This window comes from Populus alba, chromosome 2 (genome assembly GCF_005239225.2).
Source record: "Populus alba chromosome 2, ASM523922v2, whole genome shotgun sequence".
Classification (NCBI taxonomy): domain Eukaryota; kingdom Viridiplantae; phylum Streptophyta; class Magnoliopsida; order Malpighiales; family Salicaceae; genus Populus; species Populus alba.
In genome coordinates, this window is record NC_133285.1 from 14,648,721 (window position 1) to 14,666,447 (window position 17,727).

At 32.3% G+C, this 17,727-nt stretch overlaps 2 protein-coding genes and 1 non-coding gene across 3 annotated transcripts; 1 reads left to right on the plus strand and 2 right to left on the minus strand.

Annotated features, from left to right (window-relative positions):
- Positions 1-1,840: 1,840 nt before the first annotated feature.
- On the minus strand, positions 1,841-7,864 carry LOC118049972 (protein PEP-RELATED DEVELOPMENT ARRESTED 1, chloroplastic). The gene is given in 10 exon segments (XM_035060162.2): positions 1,841-2,456; positions 2,804-2,863; positions 3,788-3,853; positions 4,045-4,203; positions 4,390-4,533; positions 5,751-5,921; positions 6,018-6,035; positions 6,037-6,087; positions 6,943-7,098; positions 7,448-7,864. Coding segments are annotated over 10 exon segments (1,197 nt in total). The 5' UTR covers positions 7,775-7,864; the 3' UTR covers positions 1,841-2,411.
- TRNAK-UUU (transfer RNA lysine (anticodon UUU)) lies at positions 7,861-7,933 on the minus strand. Its single transcript has one exon. It is a non-coding gene; the product is annotated as a tRNA-Lys (tRNA).
- A 6,908-nt stretch (positions 7,934-14,841) lies between these two features.
- LOC118049971 (uncharacterized protein At5g48480) lies at positions 14,842-16,265 on the plus strand. Its single transcript, XM_035060161.2, has 2 exons — positions 14,842-15,215; positions 15,790-16,265. Exons 1-2 carry the CDS (start codon positions 14,947-14,949, stop codon positions 16,013-16,015), a joined length of 495 nt encoding a protein of 164 aa, XP_034916052.1. The 5' UTR covers positions 14,842-14,946; the 3' UTR covers positions 16,016-16,265.
- The last annotated feature ends 1,462 nt before the right edge of the window (positions 16,266-17,727 follow it).

A 17,727-nucleotide genomic window follows, 5' to 3' on the forward strand; every position in this document is an offset into this window, starting at 1 on the left:
TTATATTTAATCAAAATAATATCTTATTTGATTCAACTGAATCTTGAATTTTCTAGTTAAAAACATGTAGCATTGGAAGTTATAATTGTACAATACAAAAGGTTTGGGCAAAGGCTAAAATAGAAAAGATGATATTTTTCGTTTTCAATAGAAAGAATGTGAACCAACAAGCATGGGTGAGTGCAGTGGGAACAAGAACAAGGGGACGAGGATGCAAAAATCCATATGCAAGGTCTCCAAGAGAAATCAACTCTACTATATACCTATTTTGATCTTTTAAAACAGAAAGCCAAACCAAATACTTGTTTTTTTGGTAAGCAAAAACTATACATGAATTACATGTCTTTTTTAATTAAATTTTTTTTTCTTCAACCATCAGCTAAAATCTAAGTGTTTGTTTTGGCATTATAACTTATTTTTTAAAGTGTTTTTAAAATTATTTTTCACTTTAAAAAACATTAAATTGATGCATTTTAGATACTTTTAATGTGTTAGTATAAAAAACCATTATTTTTATACATTTTTAATTTGAAAAACACTTTTAAACAGCACTAAAAAGATGTTTGGAATAATAATAAAAAAAAAATTCAAAGTGTTTTATGGTTAAAAAAAATATTTTAAAAAATTATTTTTAACATCATCATATTAAAATGAATTCAAAACACTTTAAAAAAGCAATCATTCATGCCCTATCAAATTTAATTTAGCTACCAGCAGTGAAAAACAACAAGAAAAGGGTGGCTGGAAATTTGAATTTCTAACATCCGTACACTTAAATAAAAACAACTAAACACTTGATAATTAATTAATGAAGCATCATCAAATCACATCACTTATGGTTGTCAACTAGTAATTAGCCCCATATTAAAAAAAGTATAGGTGTTAAATCTTTTCCGAACTGTAGATCGATCCAGAAAACTTGAAGTCTAATCAAGCCGCGTGTTTTAAATTGATTCGATAAAACCTAATTAAACCGACGAGATTGAGTTAATTCAAATCTAATCCAGACAATGTTGTTTTAAAAAAATATTAAAATAGATTAATGTAATGATTCGCAAATTGATCCAATAATTTAATAACCATCACAAAGCGAATTCGACAGGCATCGTTAGATGGAGGTTGTGAGGAGGACGGCTCACGTGGCTAATTCAGACCACCTACTTTCCGACTATTGTTTATGAAGGCAGAAAGGTAATGGAGTAAATACGGGCCTGTTTTTGTTTTTAAAAAATATTTTAAATTTTTTTTATTTTTTTTATTAATTTTAAATTAATATATTTTTAGTACTTTCAAGTCATTTTTGATATGCTAATATTAAAAATAATTTTTTAAAAATTAAAAAAATATTATTAATATATATTTTTTAATAAAAAATTTATTTAAAAAAACAACCAATTATCAAACAAGCACCAAAAAAGATAAATAGAAGCAGCGAGGACACACATGCGGGGCAATGTGGGCCGCGCTAGAGAGGCCGAGGTGGCGCAGATACACAGTAGACAAAGCGTGGTGCCAAATCCTTGCCGGTGGGAGGTTCAACTTTTACGCATCGTATACACAAATTTGCTTTACCAAAAAGGCAAAACCAGGCCTCAGGCATGGGATGAGATGGGGAGGGGAGCTTGTGGGGAAAAGCTGAGGAAATAATTGGAGGAATATGTAGCAATCCTTGCTGTGTTTGCTTCTACTCCTCACAACATTCAAATCATTACAAAGGTCTACATTGATCCCTGTATACCACATTGGCATATTGTGTAGGTCCATTCCCCACATGCCATTCCCACTATTATCTGTCAAACTGGAGTTAGAACCGTCATCATTGTTTAGCTGATTCGGTATGTGATAAAAGCATTATTATTGCTACGTATGGCTTTGATTTGTTTAATAATTGAAGATCTGATTAGTTTATAATCATGATTACGGTTCCTTCTGCACCGAAATCGTTACCCCTGGCCGCCCGCCGGTTAGACAAATGTTAAATACATGCGTGTTCCAGGAAATACATCAGATGGTAAATCCATGTAGTTGTAATTGACTGACCTTTATTTGATGCTCTGAATTTGAGACATCTCATTTGTCACTTCAGCTATGAGTTCCAAAAGCAGCCAGCCACCATTTTCCAGCAACTGCATTTCCATGCACAACTGGCTGCCTGGCTTTTTTACTTCATCAGGAGATGTACTGGTGTTACTGATTTCTTTTTCTATTCAACAATCACTAAACCTCTCCCGTGATCCATAACTTCGCGATATTTCTAACCAGAGGGAGCAATAATATCCACTAGGTTCAACCGATATAAATGTCCATCCAGCAGCTCATTATGAGCTTAATTGAACTCTCAGTTTGATTCACCATCCCTGTGTATAGTCTTTTGTATATATAAATATCAGCATCCCCCTGCATAAGAAAAACTAGTATGCTATTTCCTGGAGAACTTGAAGTGTCTTTTGGTGAACCTGGATGCAGCACAAACAGACAAAATGAGTAACAGTAGGGAGAATAGTATGGCTGCAAACTGAAAATGTTGTGTTTTGCTAAGCAAACTACAAACCCTTGCCGGCAGGAGAGCCAATTCAGAATAATTTTAATTGTGTATCAACTTTAAACATCCAAACACTAATCAACGAATACGAAACCTATTTGCTATCCCATTAGGCAGGTCTTCCTTAATTTGAAATGACCAAAAAATTGTCTTCATGTTACTTCTGTAAGTAAATTAGAAAGGAAATGTATATATATATAACCACTCAAAGACTTGCGGGAATACAAAGGCTTAAATTGTGCTAGGGAAAAGAGAATTTACCCATTCTAGATGTTGTGCAGTAATGCCAGAGATATTTCCTGAATATACACCGCCTAAGACCTGACAAGTCCAAGGTTAGAGATTCATCAGCATCATCCAAGCAAATTGCGTTTTGTTGTAGAAATTGCACAGGACATAGCAACAACCAGAGGACTAAAGCCCTTATTGACTAAGAGAATATGAGAAATATCAGCAGATGGTTGTGCTCTAAAACACAATCACACACCAATTTCTTTTCTGGAAAATTAGAGTAACAAGAAAAAACAATGGAATTTCCTGTTCAGCTGCAATATTTCAACATCTAGAGTTTTCCAGATTTATACTTTGGAAAATACAGGTTTGACGTTTTCCATAGTTTACCTAGATAAGCTTTTCATTGTTTTCCAAAAAAAAAAAATTATGAAAATATTATTTTTATATATACAAGCACTTTTATCAATACAAAACATTAATTTTATTTTCTTTTGCATTTTTATATTTGGTTAAAGATGAAAATCTATTTTTTATTATAAAATATTTTTTTGAGTTAATAAATAACATGACTTTTTAATGATAATTTTTATTTTGAATGACATAAAAGTAATATTTTATAGTTAGATTATTACAAATGCAAAAAATTAAGATGCATAACTATTATAAAATATAGTTTCAATTTTCATGAAAGACAGTTTATAATCTTATGTATTTCTTCTCTTTTTTAGTGGAGAAATTCTTCGTTTTTTGACAAATGAATACATTTTCCTTTAGAAAAGGAAAACTAAAAATGGAGAAGATTATTGGAAATGAGATGGAAAATGGATTTCAGAAACTGAACAGGCTAGTCCTCCATTTTCCTGTCAAGGCAATCCCATTCTTACAGAGCCCATTTTCTAATTGTGCTTAAAACCAGTTCATTCTTTTATCTTCTCTTTTTGTCCAGTTCTTTACCAAACAATACATCCCTTCAAAATCTTTAAAACTCATAGTATCTATAAGGACAGGTACCTTGGTGACAGTCTCAAGAAACATGCCAGGTCGCACAGGAAGTGGTTTTCGTCCTGTAACGCTTCCCTGCGAACCATGCAAGCAGATTAATAGAGCTCATCTAAAAAATAAGGAAAGACAAGTGGGTTGATATCATATGATGCCAATAATTGTACGTCAACATGCATGCACACATCCACAAATGATCATACAAGCACAAGCATGCACACACAGAGATGTTTATAACTCAAAGATTGTTCATATTAAGTAAATCAGACCCTTCCAGCAATTCCACTCGAAATCCTTTCACTGTTAATGTTCTCTTCCTCACTGGCAGCATCTTCTGCACCTTCATCTTTCCCTAGCATCACGTTTTTAATCATTTCCTGGACAGTTTTCCCTGGTTTCAAAGCTACCAGTTTGGCTATGAAATTCACCTGCATTGACAAGTACACAATCACGGAGATGACAACCACACAATAATGTTCTGACATATATTTCTTCAAACTGTAGAAAGAACTCATTATGATTCTGTATCATTTTGACAAACAAACACCAGCCAATCATAATCAGCCATAAACATTGTTATTTGGTGTGAAAATAAAAAAGTGCAAAAGACTGGCCTCGGATTCAGGAAGCGTCTTAAAACCACGGTCATTTCTCTCATCAAGTATCCCACCTCCCATCATGTTCCTGGCTTCCTCTCTGATTAAAACTAGCCTTGCAAGTAGTTTTCGATCTGGGACAACTGGTCGGGTTTCCATTGTCTGAAAAAATACGGACAAATGTACAATGATTAGTTAAGCCAAAAAAAAATCATTTCAGAAAGAAAAGAAAAAAAGATGAACAAACAAACAAAAAATTCAAGAGCCAAAATTACTCCTCTGAACAATTGATTCAGTCAACATTTGTTTCAAAATTGAGACGCAAGTGTACAAAAGATTAGATGCTTTAAGAAGAATAATTCAGCTAGACCAGCTTAACACCTTGTCAAAATACAGTAACCATCATTATGCATAACAACCAGAAAGAAGGATCAGTGAACTAAATAGCAACAGCTTTAAAGTTACTGTGAACTAAATAGCAACAACTTTAAAGTTACTCTAACTGCATAATTTGAGAAGATAAAAAGAACACAAAAAACTTTAGAATATACATGATATAATGGACTACAAACCAGAAAGTCATTCTATTTGACTTTCCGTTGGGAGTGTTATTTAATAGATCCTATATGCCAAAACTACTAAAATAAAGTACAGGCGTACAGGGATGAGAGCTGAGACTCTAAGTTAATTTTGAAGGAGGCATCCCAGATATCTTGATATCTTAAGATCTGAGAAGGAGTAATTTTAATGATCAAAGGAAACTAGAGACAAAATTATAGACTAAGCTGTCTGCTTCATAATTACTATTCTAATGTTGCTCTGGAACAGTTTGGTCTTGAAAAACTATGTAACCATTTAATTCTAATCAGTAAATCCTTCATCAGGTTTGAGAGATGCAGTTTGCAAACCTTCTACCCGACAAGAAAAAGAAATGGACATCAACTTTAATTTCCTCTAGATGCTTAACCATTCACCATTATCACTTGCAGATGAATTATAGAAATTTAAATCCCAAGATCTGATTCTTTTAAGTGCCAAATAGAATAACAACCTCATCAAATTGAATGAGAACCCATGAAAGAAACAGAGTCCATATGGCAGTTCCCTGAAAGTAGCTTGGTAAAGGTCCATGTTCATGTTGGGCTACATGTCAACACATTGCCGCTCCAAGGGCTTAGGATTGGAGAAAACAATTCTACACCGATGTTACACATGCCAAGGCATTTATCACAATATTATTCAAAAGTATTTTTAAAAGACCAGACATGAAAGGACCACAATTACAGGACATGAGATTTTTGACACCTACATTTGAAAGACTCAGTATATGTCAAGGGAAATAGAAAAGACAATTGCAAGCACGATTTTTTTGTAACTACCTCAAGTATATCATCAGCCTGATTAGCTATATCGTTCAGGTTCGCTCCCGGAATATGAACTTTGGTTCCTTTACCACCTTCAAAGACACCACCGCCAGCAGCAACTCTACGTAATAATTCATGTCTGCTTTCTTTCTGCGGAGTTCTACAAAGCAAGCCAATCACTTGAACCTGAAGGAGAGAATTCAGAATTTCATTGCTCAGTAACAAAGGAACTCCCTTTTAACTAGAACAAGAATTATATATGCATTTAGGTGGCATCTTTACATGCGGGGGGCATTTTTTTTGTAAGATGGGACAATACGGTTTCCTTGATGACTTCCAACAGTGACTTGCGCTGAAAAAAATCCATTAAGAATCTGTTAAACTCCATTTCTGAATCTCATAGTCATCACTACAGTCAAAGAAAATTTAATCAAGCAACAAAAGGCATGATAAAAAGTATTCCTCGATTTGCTAGAGGGAAAGACAAGCTCCTAGTTAGCTGCCAACAAACAAACTATGCCACGAAGAGCAGCAACTATTAGAAACCTCAGCGGCAGACCAAAAAGGTGTTAAAAGTATTTAAAATCATTCATACTACTTATTACAGATAAAAATAATGACAAACGAGGCTGCTATATTAGACTGCATTGCATCTGAGTTTCACTCAGAATATGGGTCCTAATTAGTCATAGGGCCAGCTACCTCCTGTCATTATAAACAATAGGTTTAATAAAATGACGAATCTCCATTCAATCAGAGTGATGGTGTCAATGTGATTCACTCAAGAAGGGATAAAAACTGAGAACCAACTGGACCAACATATATACCAAGAAACCAGCAGACCCATGCTTCCACAAGATTCTCAGTAACAAGGAGGTTTAAGATTTTTGGATGAAGTACCACTTTTACCAATTAACAAGCATCGTTGAAACCAAAAGAATTGCAATTCATTAGGGAAAAAATAAATTATTCCTGTTTCGTACTGGCTATATATAGAATGTCCATTGCAATTCCTAAAGAAATTGCATAAAACTCTTAACATTATCTCAACTCCAATAACAGCAGATTCAGTTCCTTAGAAATCATTTAGAAACTACATTGCTCGTATGACTCAAACAAATTGCTCAAAAATAAATCAAAAGGCAACCATAAACAAAAAAAGATCCACAAAAACCAAAAAAGTCCAAAGTTAATGTTACACTATTACCATTCCATCTTGGTCCTTTTCTGCAAGTTGAATCATATAATCTAGGGCCATCATAAACCCCGCTTCCATCTCGTCAACTCTTTTCCCTATCACTCCATGCGCAACCAACTCAACAGCCACCTTCTCAGAAGCGTCATCCATGTTCAGGTCTTCCAACTGTAAGCCCATACATTTATTTCAACCATCAGTTCGTAGACTTTAAATTTCATCAACAATCAAACTAAGAGTACAAGACAAAACATTTCGACATTTCCAAAAAAGAACAAGTAAAAAAAACCTAAACACATAGCCTGATAGCCACTAGCTTTATCATTCAAAAGCTTGACAATTCAAAGCACTGCATTGTACATTAGACAGGAACGTCTTGTTGTTTCCTTATATGTTCAAATCAAATACCCAAGATTTTATTCTATAATAAAGGAGGGTTAACTCATTTTGTAGCTCAAGATTCAACGGACCTTACAATGAACCAGAAAAAATGAAGAAAAGGAAGTGAGGAACTTACGAGGGTGATCATCTCTTGGAGGACAGAGATAACCTGTTCACCACCTTTAAGAATAACTTCATGTTGAAAAGGGTCTGGTTTCTCGTCCCATTCTTGTTGGGTTCTTCTACTTTTGTTTTCTTCTTGTACGCTTGATTCCATGTCTGAATAACCCCCACCCACCTCATAGCTGCTGGCACACAACACCAGCAACTGCTGTTGCCGCCGCCGCCGCCGCTGCCGGTAGTGTGTGAGTGAAAGTGAAGGGAAGATGAGGAGTTTACGAGAAGAGAGAGGCGTGCGTGGCAGAGAGGAAGGGAGAATGCTGGAGAAGCTGCTCTGCAACATTTTTGCTGCTTTCTTTGGGGTTCTGGGTTTTGCAGATTGGATTAGATTTAGGTAATAAAAAAAATATCAGAAAAGTGTCCAAAAACCGCCGTCTGTGGGAATCGAACCCACGACCACATGGTTAAAAGCCATGCGCTCTACCAGCTGAGCTAAGACGGCACGTTCGATATTCATGTGTGTGTATATATTATATAATCAATGTGCAGTCGTTTTTGCTTGATCTAATTTGGTCAGAAAACCCTACGATATAAACCCTTAGATAATTATTTACTTCTTTTATTTAATTCATATCATTTCATGCTTCAAACACCAAGTCAAGCTCCTAGTTTTTTTATTGGGTTTTGGGTTTTATCTAAGAAACTCCTTTCACCTTGAGACGAAAAGTTCCAACCCTGGAAATTTCTGGTTGAATCTGCAAATAATAGTTTCCACTTTCTTTTCCTTTAGAAAAAAAAATTGGTAAATTAAATGCAATTGGTACCTTAAACTGCACCTTGACATGTTTTTGTTAATGCCTGGGATCTAAATGTATGGAAGCTTTGTGTTCATGTTTTACGTTTTGACTAAATCATCCCATGAATTATAGACTATCAGATTTTATTATGGTTTTGATGACCTCGTGTTATAAATATCTCTCTTATTGTCATCTTTTTGTCTTTTTTTATCTTTTTCCACATGTATATTAATCGTGTCTGTTTGGTATTGAAATTGTATATGTTTTTTTTTATTAAATTTTGATTTTATTTCTTCAATTTTATTTAGTATTTTTAAATTATTTTGATATTTTAATATAAAAAATAAATTTTAAAAATTAAAAAATATTACTTTAATATATTTTTAAATAAAAAACATATTAAAAAAAAATCATTACTACATTCTCAAACACTCCATTAACTTTGGCTCCTTTCAAGAGTAGTTGTGAGAGCTAAATTGGCCATATGGTCAATTCAAGACTTGACTTGATTCGATTGGAACAAAATTTGTCCACATTTAAGAAAAAGAAAAAAAATTTGTTGATTTTGTTAAAAATCACAAGATGACCATTTGACCTAACCTAGTCTGATTAAAATTTAATTCTCAATTTATTATTTTTTATTATAAAAAAAATATTATTTTAATCATTTAAAAAAAAAAAGATTTTGGTTAGATTTCTGGACCGGATTTTATAACTTATAACAAACAATGTTTAATTATCTATGGGATGAGATACGTGGTGATTATTATTGTTATTGTACTTATAGATACCACCGTCAAATTAAACCAAAACTATAAAAGCAAATATGACCAAAATTCAAAAAAAAAAAAATAAAGAAAGAAATACATTCAAGATTAAAATCAAAATCATAAAAATATGAATAAAAAACCAAATCATATGGACCAACTTTATATTTCACCAGTTATCTACTTTACAAATTATGATTTTGAATCACTCTACCATTTCCCTACTGAATCATCATTGTTTCATATTGTAAATTTCATTTTGTTTTGACATATATAGAACAAAAATATAAAACAAAATAAAATAAATTATATAATCTCAAGTTATTATAGATTTTTTTGCCAGATTTTGACCTAGATATTCCAATTTCATTCTGGATTTCTTGGCCGGATCTTTACCGAGATATTCCAGTTTCATTCTACCTGTTTTATTTCAGATTTAAAACTTTTGAAACCATTCAAACCGAAAAAAACCGATCCAATTTGATTTAAACCCATAGATCCAACTAGAAACCCAGGTATAATCCGAAACCCTAATCCTGGTTATCTTTCCATGGGTTCTCTGTTCTTTTACAATGAAAACCTTCATTTCCTCCCGTTTTCATCTTTCCATCCCATGGTTCCTTTTTGAGGACTGAAAGCTGAAGGAAAAACCATGAAGTGTTTCTATGTTTTCAAGGATAGATCCAGAAACCAGAATGGGCAGACAAATTCAGCCCCAGAATTGAGAGAACAGAGCAAATCCAATAGTTCAGCTAGGAGTCGTACAGCGAAATCCTCACCACCTCCAAGAAGCATGCCTGAATTATACAAAGAGAAGGAGCACAATTTGCGAGTTTTCAGTTTTCAAGAGCTCAGAGAGGCAACAAATGGTTTTAACAGGTTGCTTAAGATCGGAGAAGGTGGCTTTTGGAGGGCGTATAAGGAAACAACCAGACTAACGGCTAAGACGATCCTGTAGTGGTTGCCATTAAAAAGCTCAGCAATTATGGCTTGTAGGTACAATCTCTTTCTGCCTTTTTTCTCGCTGAGAATTGCAGTCTCCTTTTTTCTCTGTAATTTTCGTCCTTGGTTTTTCTCTGTCCTTCTGTTTACCTAGTTTTTACTCTTGTTCAATTGCCTTTTACATTTATTATTGCATTTCAAGGCAGAGCCGGTATGATGTGAATATGTCCCTTTTTTATTTTGTATTTAAGGGTTTTTTTTTTTTTAACTGTAGATATTCAAACAAGCTGCTTTTAATTGAAAATACATGGAATGAAATTAACAATCATATTTTAAATTAAAATAAAAGAATTAAAAAGAAAGCCTCTTTTTATGATTGACTAATGTATTAGCATACCCATTTTCTCTAATTAAGGATGAGTAAAAAAATTAAAAAAAATAATTAAATTAAAAAAATTAGAAAAAGAATAATTGAAAAAATCAAATTATTGAAAAAAACTGATTAAAATTTTGAAAAAAACCAACCAGTTCGGTTTGGTTTTATAAGCCTGAATTGAAAAAAATAAACCAAATCAAACCAAACTAAAAAAAAAAAAAAACCAAACTAAACCGGAAAAAACCAAGCTAAACAGGTTTGATCTGGTTTTTATCCTAAAAAATCAAACCAAAATTAATCGGTTTGAATTGGTTTCAGTTATTATTTTTTTTTAATTTAATTTAATTATATTTTTTATATAAAAACTGAACCGAACAAAAAATATCACTCCCTCACTATAATGATCACAAAATGGTAATATAATATAAGTTTTTAAGTCATATAATTACCTTACAGGTACTAAATTTGAATCGGTTGGGGGGAGTTGGTGTAGAAATCAAAGGCCGACACGACCATGTGAATAAATGTTTTGACTTCTGATGTCAACAGTGTCCTTGGCCAAGGTAGCCTAGACGATCCCATTTGGATATGCTTAATAATTATAGAATAATAATGCTGGTAGCCATGAATTGGACTTTGTTTCTCTCTTGGTGATCGCCAGACTTGTGGGATACAAGGGAGATAATGCTTAAATATTTTTTTATTTTAAATTAATATTTTTATATTATTTTAATATGTTAATATTAAAAATATTTTTTATAAAATAAAAAATATTATTATAACTTATTTTCAAATAAAAAATATTTTAAAAAATAACCGCAATCATACTTTCAAATACACTTATTATTATTCTCAATGAGTATAATAATATAAAATTATAGATTTAATGATATAAATTAACAAAAAAATAATTAAAAAAATAAATAAATTATACACGTCAGCTAAACTCCGGAACTTAGATAGTATATGAATAAGATAATCCGCCAAAAATAAAATAGAAAACATCATGCAACATAAATAATAAAAAATTATAAAAAAAGAACCCTAAAAAAATCAAACCAGCCAGCAAAATCTGCTGTTAAAGTGATAAGACTAGCCATACTAAGGATATATTAAAATATTAAAAAAAAGGCCCCTAAACTACCTAGCCACTAACCACAAAACCATGACTGGAAAGTCGAAGAAGCGAGTAGATTTTTTGTTTTAAAAGGTAATGATATCATTTTTACACGGTGCTAACAAACTGAAAAGACTAAAAAGCCCTTGTATGTGTTGTTTTTAAAGGTACATGAGTAATTTAACTATGCAGAAAAACTTTTAAACGACTGATGTGCCCATACAAATTGCGTGATGTTAAAAATACCATTTTACCCTCAACCCAGGTTCAATTTTTTAATGGTCCAAGGGCAATTTCATCATAATACGATATAGTAAATTCTCTTCCTTATTTAGGTCTCTTTTTAAAAAAAAAAAAAAAAAAGTAGGAAAATTAAGTGTTTTTCATGGAAATGTATAATTCCAAAAAGAAAAACAACACAGTCGTTCCTGAATGTTTTGGAATCAAAACGTATAGTTTTGCCTCAAGTTTGGTACTTCACGTCCAAGTCACAAATCATGTCATTTTGCTGTTAACATTAGTTGTCCGTACAAATATTTGAAACTATATGCACACAGTACACATTCTCAATATGGCATGTTGATGAGATATTTTAGAACCGAAATATATCATTTTAATAATAACAAAAAAAAAAAAACCAAAATACTAACTAAAATGAAATTGACAACTTTACTATTGTTTAACCTTCTCATTTTTTAGCAATCTTCATGAAATATCATAATTTAATTCTTAATCACAACTCAAAGTCATATGGAAAAAAATAATTAGATCAATGGAAAAATTTTTATTTGTTTTTATATTTTAAAAGTATTTTTAATAACATTTAATTTTTTTTATTTTAAATTAATATTTTTATAGTGTTATCAGATCATTTTGATGAGTTCATCTTAAAAATAATTTTTTAAAAATAAAAAAATTATTTTAATAGATTTCTGAGTAAATAATACTTTGAAAAGCAATCACAACTACATTTTAAAATATATTTTTAAATAATTAATGAGTTTTTAATTGAGTTAATATCTATTTATAAAAAGAAATTCAATCCGTTTCAAGTTACTTGATTTTTAAGTTGATTTTTTAAGAAAAAAAAATTATTTTTTAAAATTATAATAATAAATTAAAAAATCATCTTAAATAATCTTTTAGCTATTGTTTGTTTTCGTCCTCGAATGGGGAAATGTGTTTAGTTTCGAGAACGTAAAAGAAGGCAATTAAAGTTATGGGCTAGCACGCTTCCGTCATGGGTGTGACCGAAGCGTGTTTTTGTAATTTTATTTTTTAAAAAAATCTGTACTTGAGACCATGGATAATTTTTTTTATTTTTCTGTCCTTTTATTTTTCTCTGATCCTCGTGTCAGACAACCAAAACATGGACGGCATGTATTAAAACCCACAACGGTGGCCTCGCTCCAAATGCCCCTGACCGTCATTTAAGAAAATACCCCCCACGTTGGATAAAATTTCACCCTTATCCACTTGCTGTTATGGCCCGTTGTAAATTGCAAGGTGATTTTGTTTCTTGAAAAATTATTGCAATGTGATTTTCTTTAATGAATGGATTGGGATTTGGTTTAGTGATGTTTAAGTATATCACAGTGATTATTTTTTAAAATAATTTTTATTTTAAAATATATTAAAATAATATTTTTTTTATTTTTAAAAGTTATTTTTAATGTCATTATATTAAAACAATCTGAAAAAAAAAAATTAAAATTTATTTAACCCCTTAAACATAATACCAAACAGTAGCTTGAAATGCAATTAAAATAATATCATTTTAGTTAAAAAGACTTGTTGAAAATAAATCCCAATTAAAGTTGGACTAAATTAAATGGATGATTGATTAACTTGTGGGATCCAACTTGATTTTACAATTATAAACTATCAAACCAAATTAATTATTCATTATAATTTGACTAACTATATATTTAATCTTTATATTTATTTATAGTTTGATACTTTTTATCCATTTTCCATGTTTTGTTTATTTGTTTTGAAGATACATGAGAGGTAAGAGGAAAAAAAAAGATAATATGAGAAAATTGATAGAAAAAATAAGATATTTTTTAATAAAATATCATTAAATTAAACATGATTACATTGGTCACCCATTTATGAACTTATATTCTTTTAAGATTTTTTTATCCATTTATGAACTTCTTTTTTTTTTTTTGTTAATAATATATATCTATTAATTTTCCATGCACCCCGGGAACCGAACACATGTTGCCATTTACTTGCACGGTCATCTTCACCATGCTAGCGAGAAGAGAGAGAGAGAGCTACAACCGTTTTGAATAGTGAAGATTCATACTTTTAAGGCCACGATTACTAGAATATCACATGGATTTCACCTAACATTCACACCACAATCGGAAACCCAGGAGTCCATAAATAATTTTATTTGTCTTTATCTTGACTCTTGTGTGTTTAATACACACACACACAGTGAGAAATGGGTTTTATTCTTTTAAAAAATAATTTAAAAACACTAAAAAATGAATTCTTTTAAAAAATAAATTACAATAAAAAATAAATTGAATTTCAATTCCAAACATTCACCTGGCCTGAAACATGCACACCACAAGCTACGAAAACATGTACACCACAAGCTAAAACCAAGTGGTTGAGAAATAAATTGTATTGACTTTATCTTGACTCTGATTTAAATTTTACATCTAGACTTGTACATGTGAAAGTATATGATGAGAAACGGGCTCCACTTTAACCTAATCACACCGTTTGACATCTAACACAATCTGTTTGATATTACTGTATTGATTATTTTTTAAAATATTTTTATTTAAAAATATATTAAAATAACATTTTTAATTTTTTTAACATTTATATATTATAATAATCTAAAAATATTAAAAATATTTAATTTAAAACAATCTTTTTTACAAAAATATTTTAATAAAACTATTTGATATTAAATAATTTAATAATATAAAAACTATAGCGTTTTTCTTTTCTGATCTGTTCCGGATCGATTCTCATATTTTATCCATAAAAAATAATAAATAAAAGCCATGTCAAGCGACGCTAATTTTTGCGTGACCCATCCCTAACTGCTCCAAATCACTCGCTGATTCGCCAGAGAAGAGGGTAAATTGGTAATATTCCTTTACAGTAAGAGCACTAAAGTTAATTACTCTCAAACTATCACAGGCTAACTGCGACTACCCTTGTTTCTTGTAAGGTAGCGTGGTGAGACACGCGCCGAGGGCATTTTGGTCTTAGTATGCTAAGGACAAAAACGACAAGGCATTGGACCCCGAGAATGGCATTAATTCGTAAATCATGGCAAATTCTCATGGCAATTAAAAATCATGACCAAAATTATTTTAATACTCGCAAGTAACAAACGGTTCCGCTTCCCCGCTTCTATAAAAACCCCACAGCACCCACACGGTCTTCATTCGCTTTATCCGTTTTGCTACTCTCCGATCTCTCTCTCTCTCTCTCTTAGGGTTTCCAACCTTTTTACTCTCAGAGACTTCTTGAAAAGCATCGATGGCGTTAGAAGAGGGTCAGAACGGAGGTGCTGAGAAGGTTGCTGCGGAGGTGTCTTTCAAGTCCTTCAAGCCACAGCTGTTTGTGGAGGCATCAAAGGCTAACGACGCCGTTCAATTCTACAAGACCGCCTTTGGTGCCGTTGAAACTTGCCGTACTACTCAGCCTAAGCGCAAGGCAGACCAGGAGCTCCCTCACATCGTCTCCGCTCAGCTTCAGCTCGCTGGCTCCACCTTTGTTGTCTCTGGCCTCTCTGATGACTCTGCTTCGTACGTTTTCCTCTCCCTCTCCCTCTTGACCTTTATGCTTCTGAAAATGGCTTCTGTATTGTCAGATCTTACTGTTTGGTAGATGCTTGAGTCTGATTAATACGTTTATACTGATGTATCCGTGTCTTCTTTACGTTTTCTCTTTGTTTTCGCGTTTTTCTGTGGTTTGTCGACCGTTTTATGATACTCTGATGTCTGTATAGGAGGCATGCAAGTATGTTTTTACTTCTGCGTCCCGATGTTACAGTCTTTTACTTTCTATTTTTATTTTTAATTTTTCCGGATTTTATCTTATTTTTATTTATTTTTCTGCTAAAATTCCCTTGGCTCGGTTTGTTCTGTTTTTTTTTTACCGGACGATTCTGTGTCTTGGCGTCCTATTTTCTTTACTGTCTCAATAAAATAATGATTTTTTTTAATTCTAAACAGTTTTTTCAATTTTTTGTCGTATATATCTTGTAGTGCTGAATCTCCACGTGTAGACTATTATGCCTTGTGCCTTTTGATTTTGTATTTCTAGTTTACTACCCACCTGTTTGTGATTTGGTTTATGACCTACACATGATATGTCCAGGACCAAGGCTGGGGGGACTCTGTTTGCGATGTGCCTAGAGACTGAAGACCTGGAGGCTGCGGTGGCCAAGGCGGTGGCCGCTGGGGCTGTGGCTGAGGGCGGGATTGTGGAGGGTGAAGGCGCGTGCTGTTGTGCTGAGCGCGTGACCACGGTCAAGGATCCTTACGGTTTCGTCTGGCAATTCTGCTCTCCTGCCGATGAGTGCGGTGCTAACGTGGAAGCTTAAATGCCGTATGATCTTATGATATTGGTTCGCTTTGGTTCTTAGTGTTGTCTGTCTTTCATATTTTACTTTGTAGTAGTGGGACCCTTGTATCCGAGAAGTTCTCTGCCTATTTGGATTAGGTGATTCGTAGGGTTAGTCTCGCCTAGTAGTGACATGACTATGGTTTTTTGGTAATTTCGAGAACACCTTGGAGGAGATATGGATGAAATGTCTTTCTTATCCTTTGAAGTATTGCTATTTCCTGTTACAGAACTTTGGTGTATATTTCTCTTCTATCGTTTCTGCCATGGTTGCTGCAAGAACCTCTGGATCTGACATGGCTAAAATCGTAAAGTTAACTTGGGTTGAGCTAGCTTTGAGTCGGTAGTTAACCTTGTTAACTCACTGGATCAAGTCAAGTCGGGTTTAATGACTGGTTTTCACCATGTTTTTATCATATTATAACACCTTCATTGACAATTTGTTTTTTTTAATTAAATCTAAAAGAATTTTCCATGGCTGGTGTAGACCTGAGGATGGGTGTTTTTTTCTTGGAGCACCTCATTCTACAATAGAATATTCTGATTGGTGTGATTGTTTGTTCATTTTTTTAGGAGTGTTTCTTTTGATGAAATATTGAGATTTAATTAATGTAAAATACTACAAAATACACAATTCATTCATTTAAGGTGCGGCAGATAAAGTTAAGATAACGGTGGATTTGGCCTTTTCACAACCTGTACAGTTATAACTGGTAAGCTGACACGCGTACGATACTCGTGCTGAGAAGTTGCGATTGCATGGGTGTGGGGGGAGCGTGGTCCCCAGGGCCCATTACACTAGTTGTTGGTTGATGGAACCGTGGTCGTGATGGAGGGAGGGGCATCAGTCATACATTGTTACTGGTAAATTAAATTTTCGAAGCTTGATTCTTAGTCTTAATTAAATAATTTCGCAACGTGGTCAACTTTTAATTTTTATTTTTTATATATCTAGGCTACCTCGGATTATCCAAAAAGTTAAAAATATAACGATCACTGAGATAAACCACGGTTCCCCCTCCCATCAGGTGACCGTTCTTATGCGTTATTCCCAGGACCAGGCCCAGGACCAGGCCCAAGCCCAATCTCTTCGAATCCAAACTCTCTTCTATGTTTGTATCTTTTCGAAGAGGCTTAATTACTCTCTTCTATGTTTGTGTCTTTTCGAAGAGGCCTAACTGTCAAGGGTTTGTAAGATGTAGTCAGAAAATAGTTTATTTTTAAAAAATAATTTTTGAAAAATTTTGGGATAGTAAATTATTTTTTGATATTTAAAAAACACTTTCCAGTATTATTATAGAAAATAAACTGTAAAATAATTTATTATTTTCAAGTTTATTAAAATAATAAAAAATAAATCTTACAAATTAAAAAGTTGAATGAGAATGAAATTGAAAAAAAATATATAATTTCAGAAATTATCTCAAATAAAATAAATAATAATTAAAATATAGAGATTGAATCTAAAAAATAAAAAAAAAATTGAAAGATAAAGAAATTAAAATAATAATAATTAATATTTCATGAATTATTTTAAATAAAAAAAATAAGGATCAAATTTGATAGATAAAAAATTTCAATTAAAAAATGATAAGAGAAAAACAAATAATAATTATAAAAATGAGGATTAAAGTTGATATAAAAATTAAATTTTAAGGGATGAAATTGAAAAACAAATATTCAAAATAATAT

Coding starts and splice junctions, on each gene's coding strand:
- LOC118049971 (XM_035060161.2), top strand. CDS start 14,947: ATGGCGTTAGAAGAGGGTCAGAACGGAGGTGCTGAGAAGGTTGCTGCG. Junction 15,216..15,789: donor CTCTCTGATGACTCTGCTTC/GTACGTTTTCCT, acceptor TGATATGTCCAG/GACCAAGGCTGGGGGGACTC.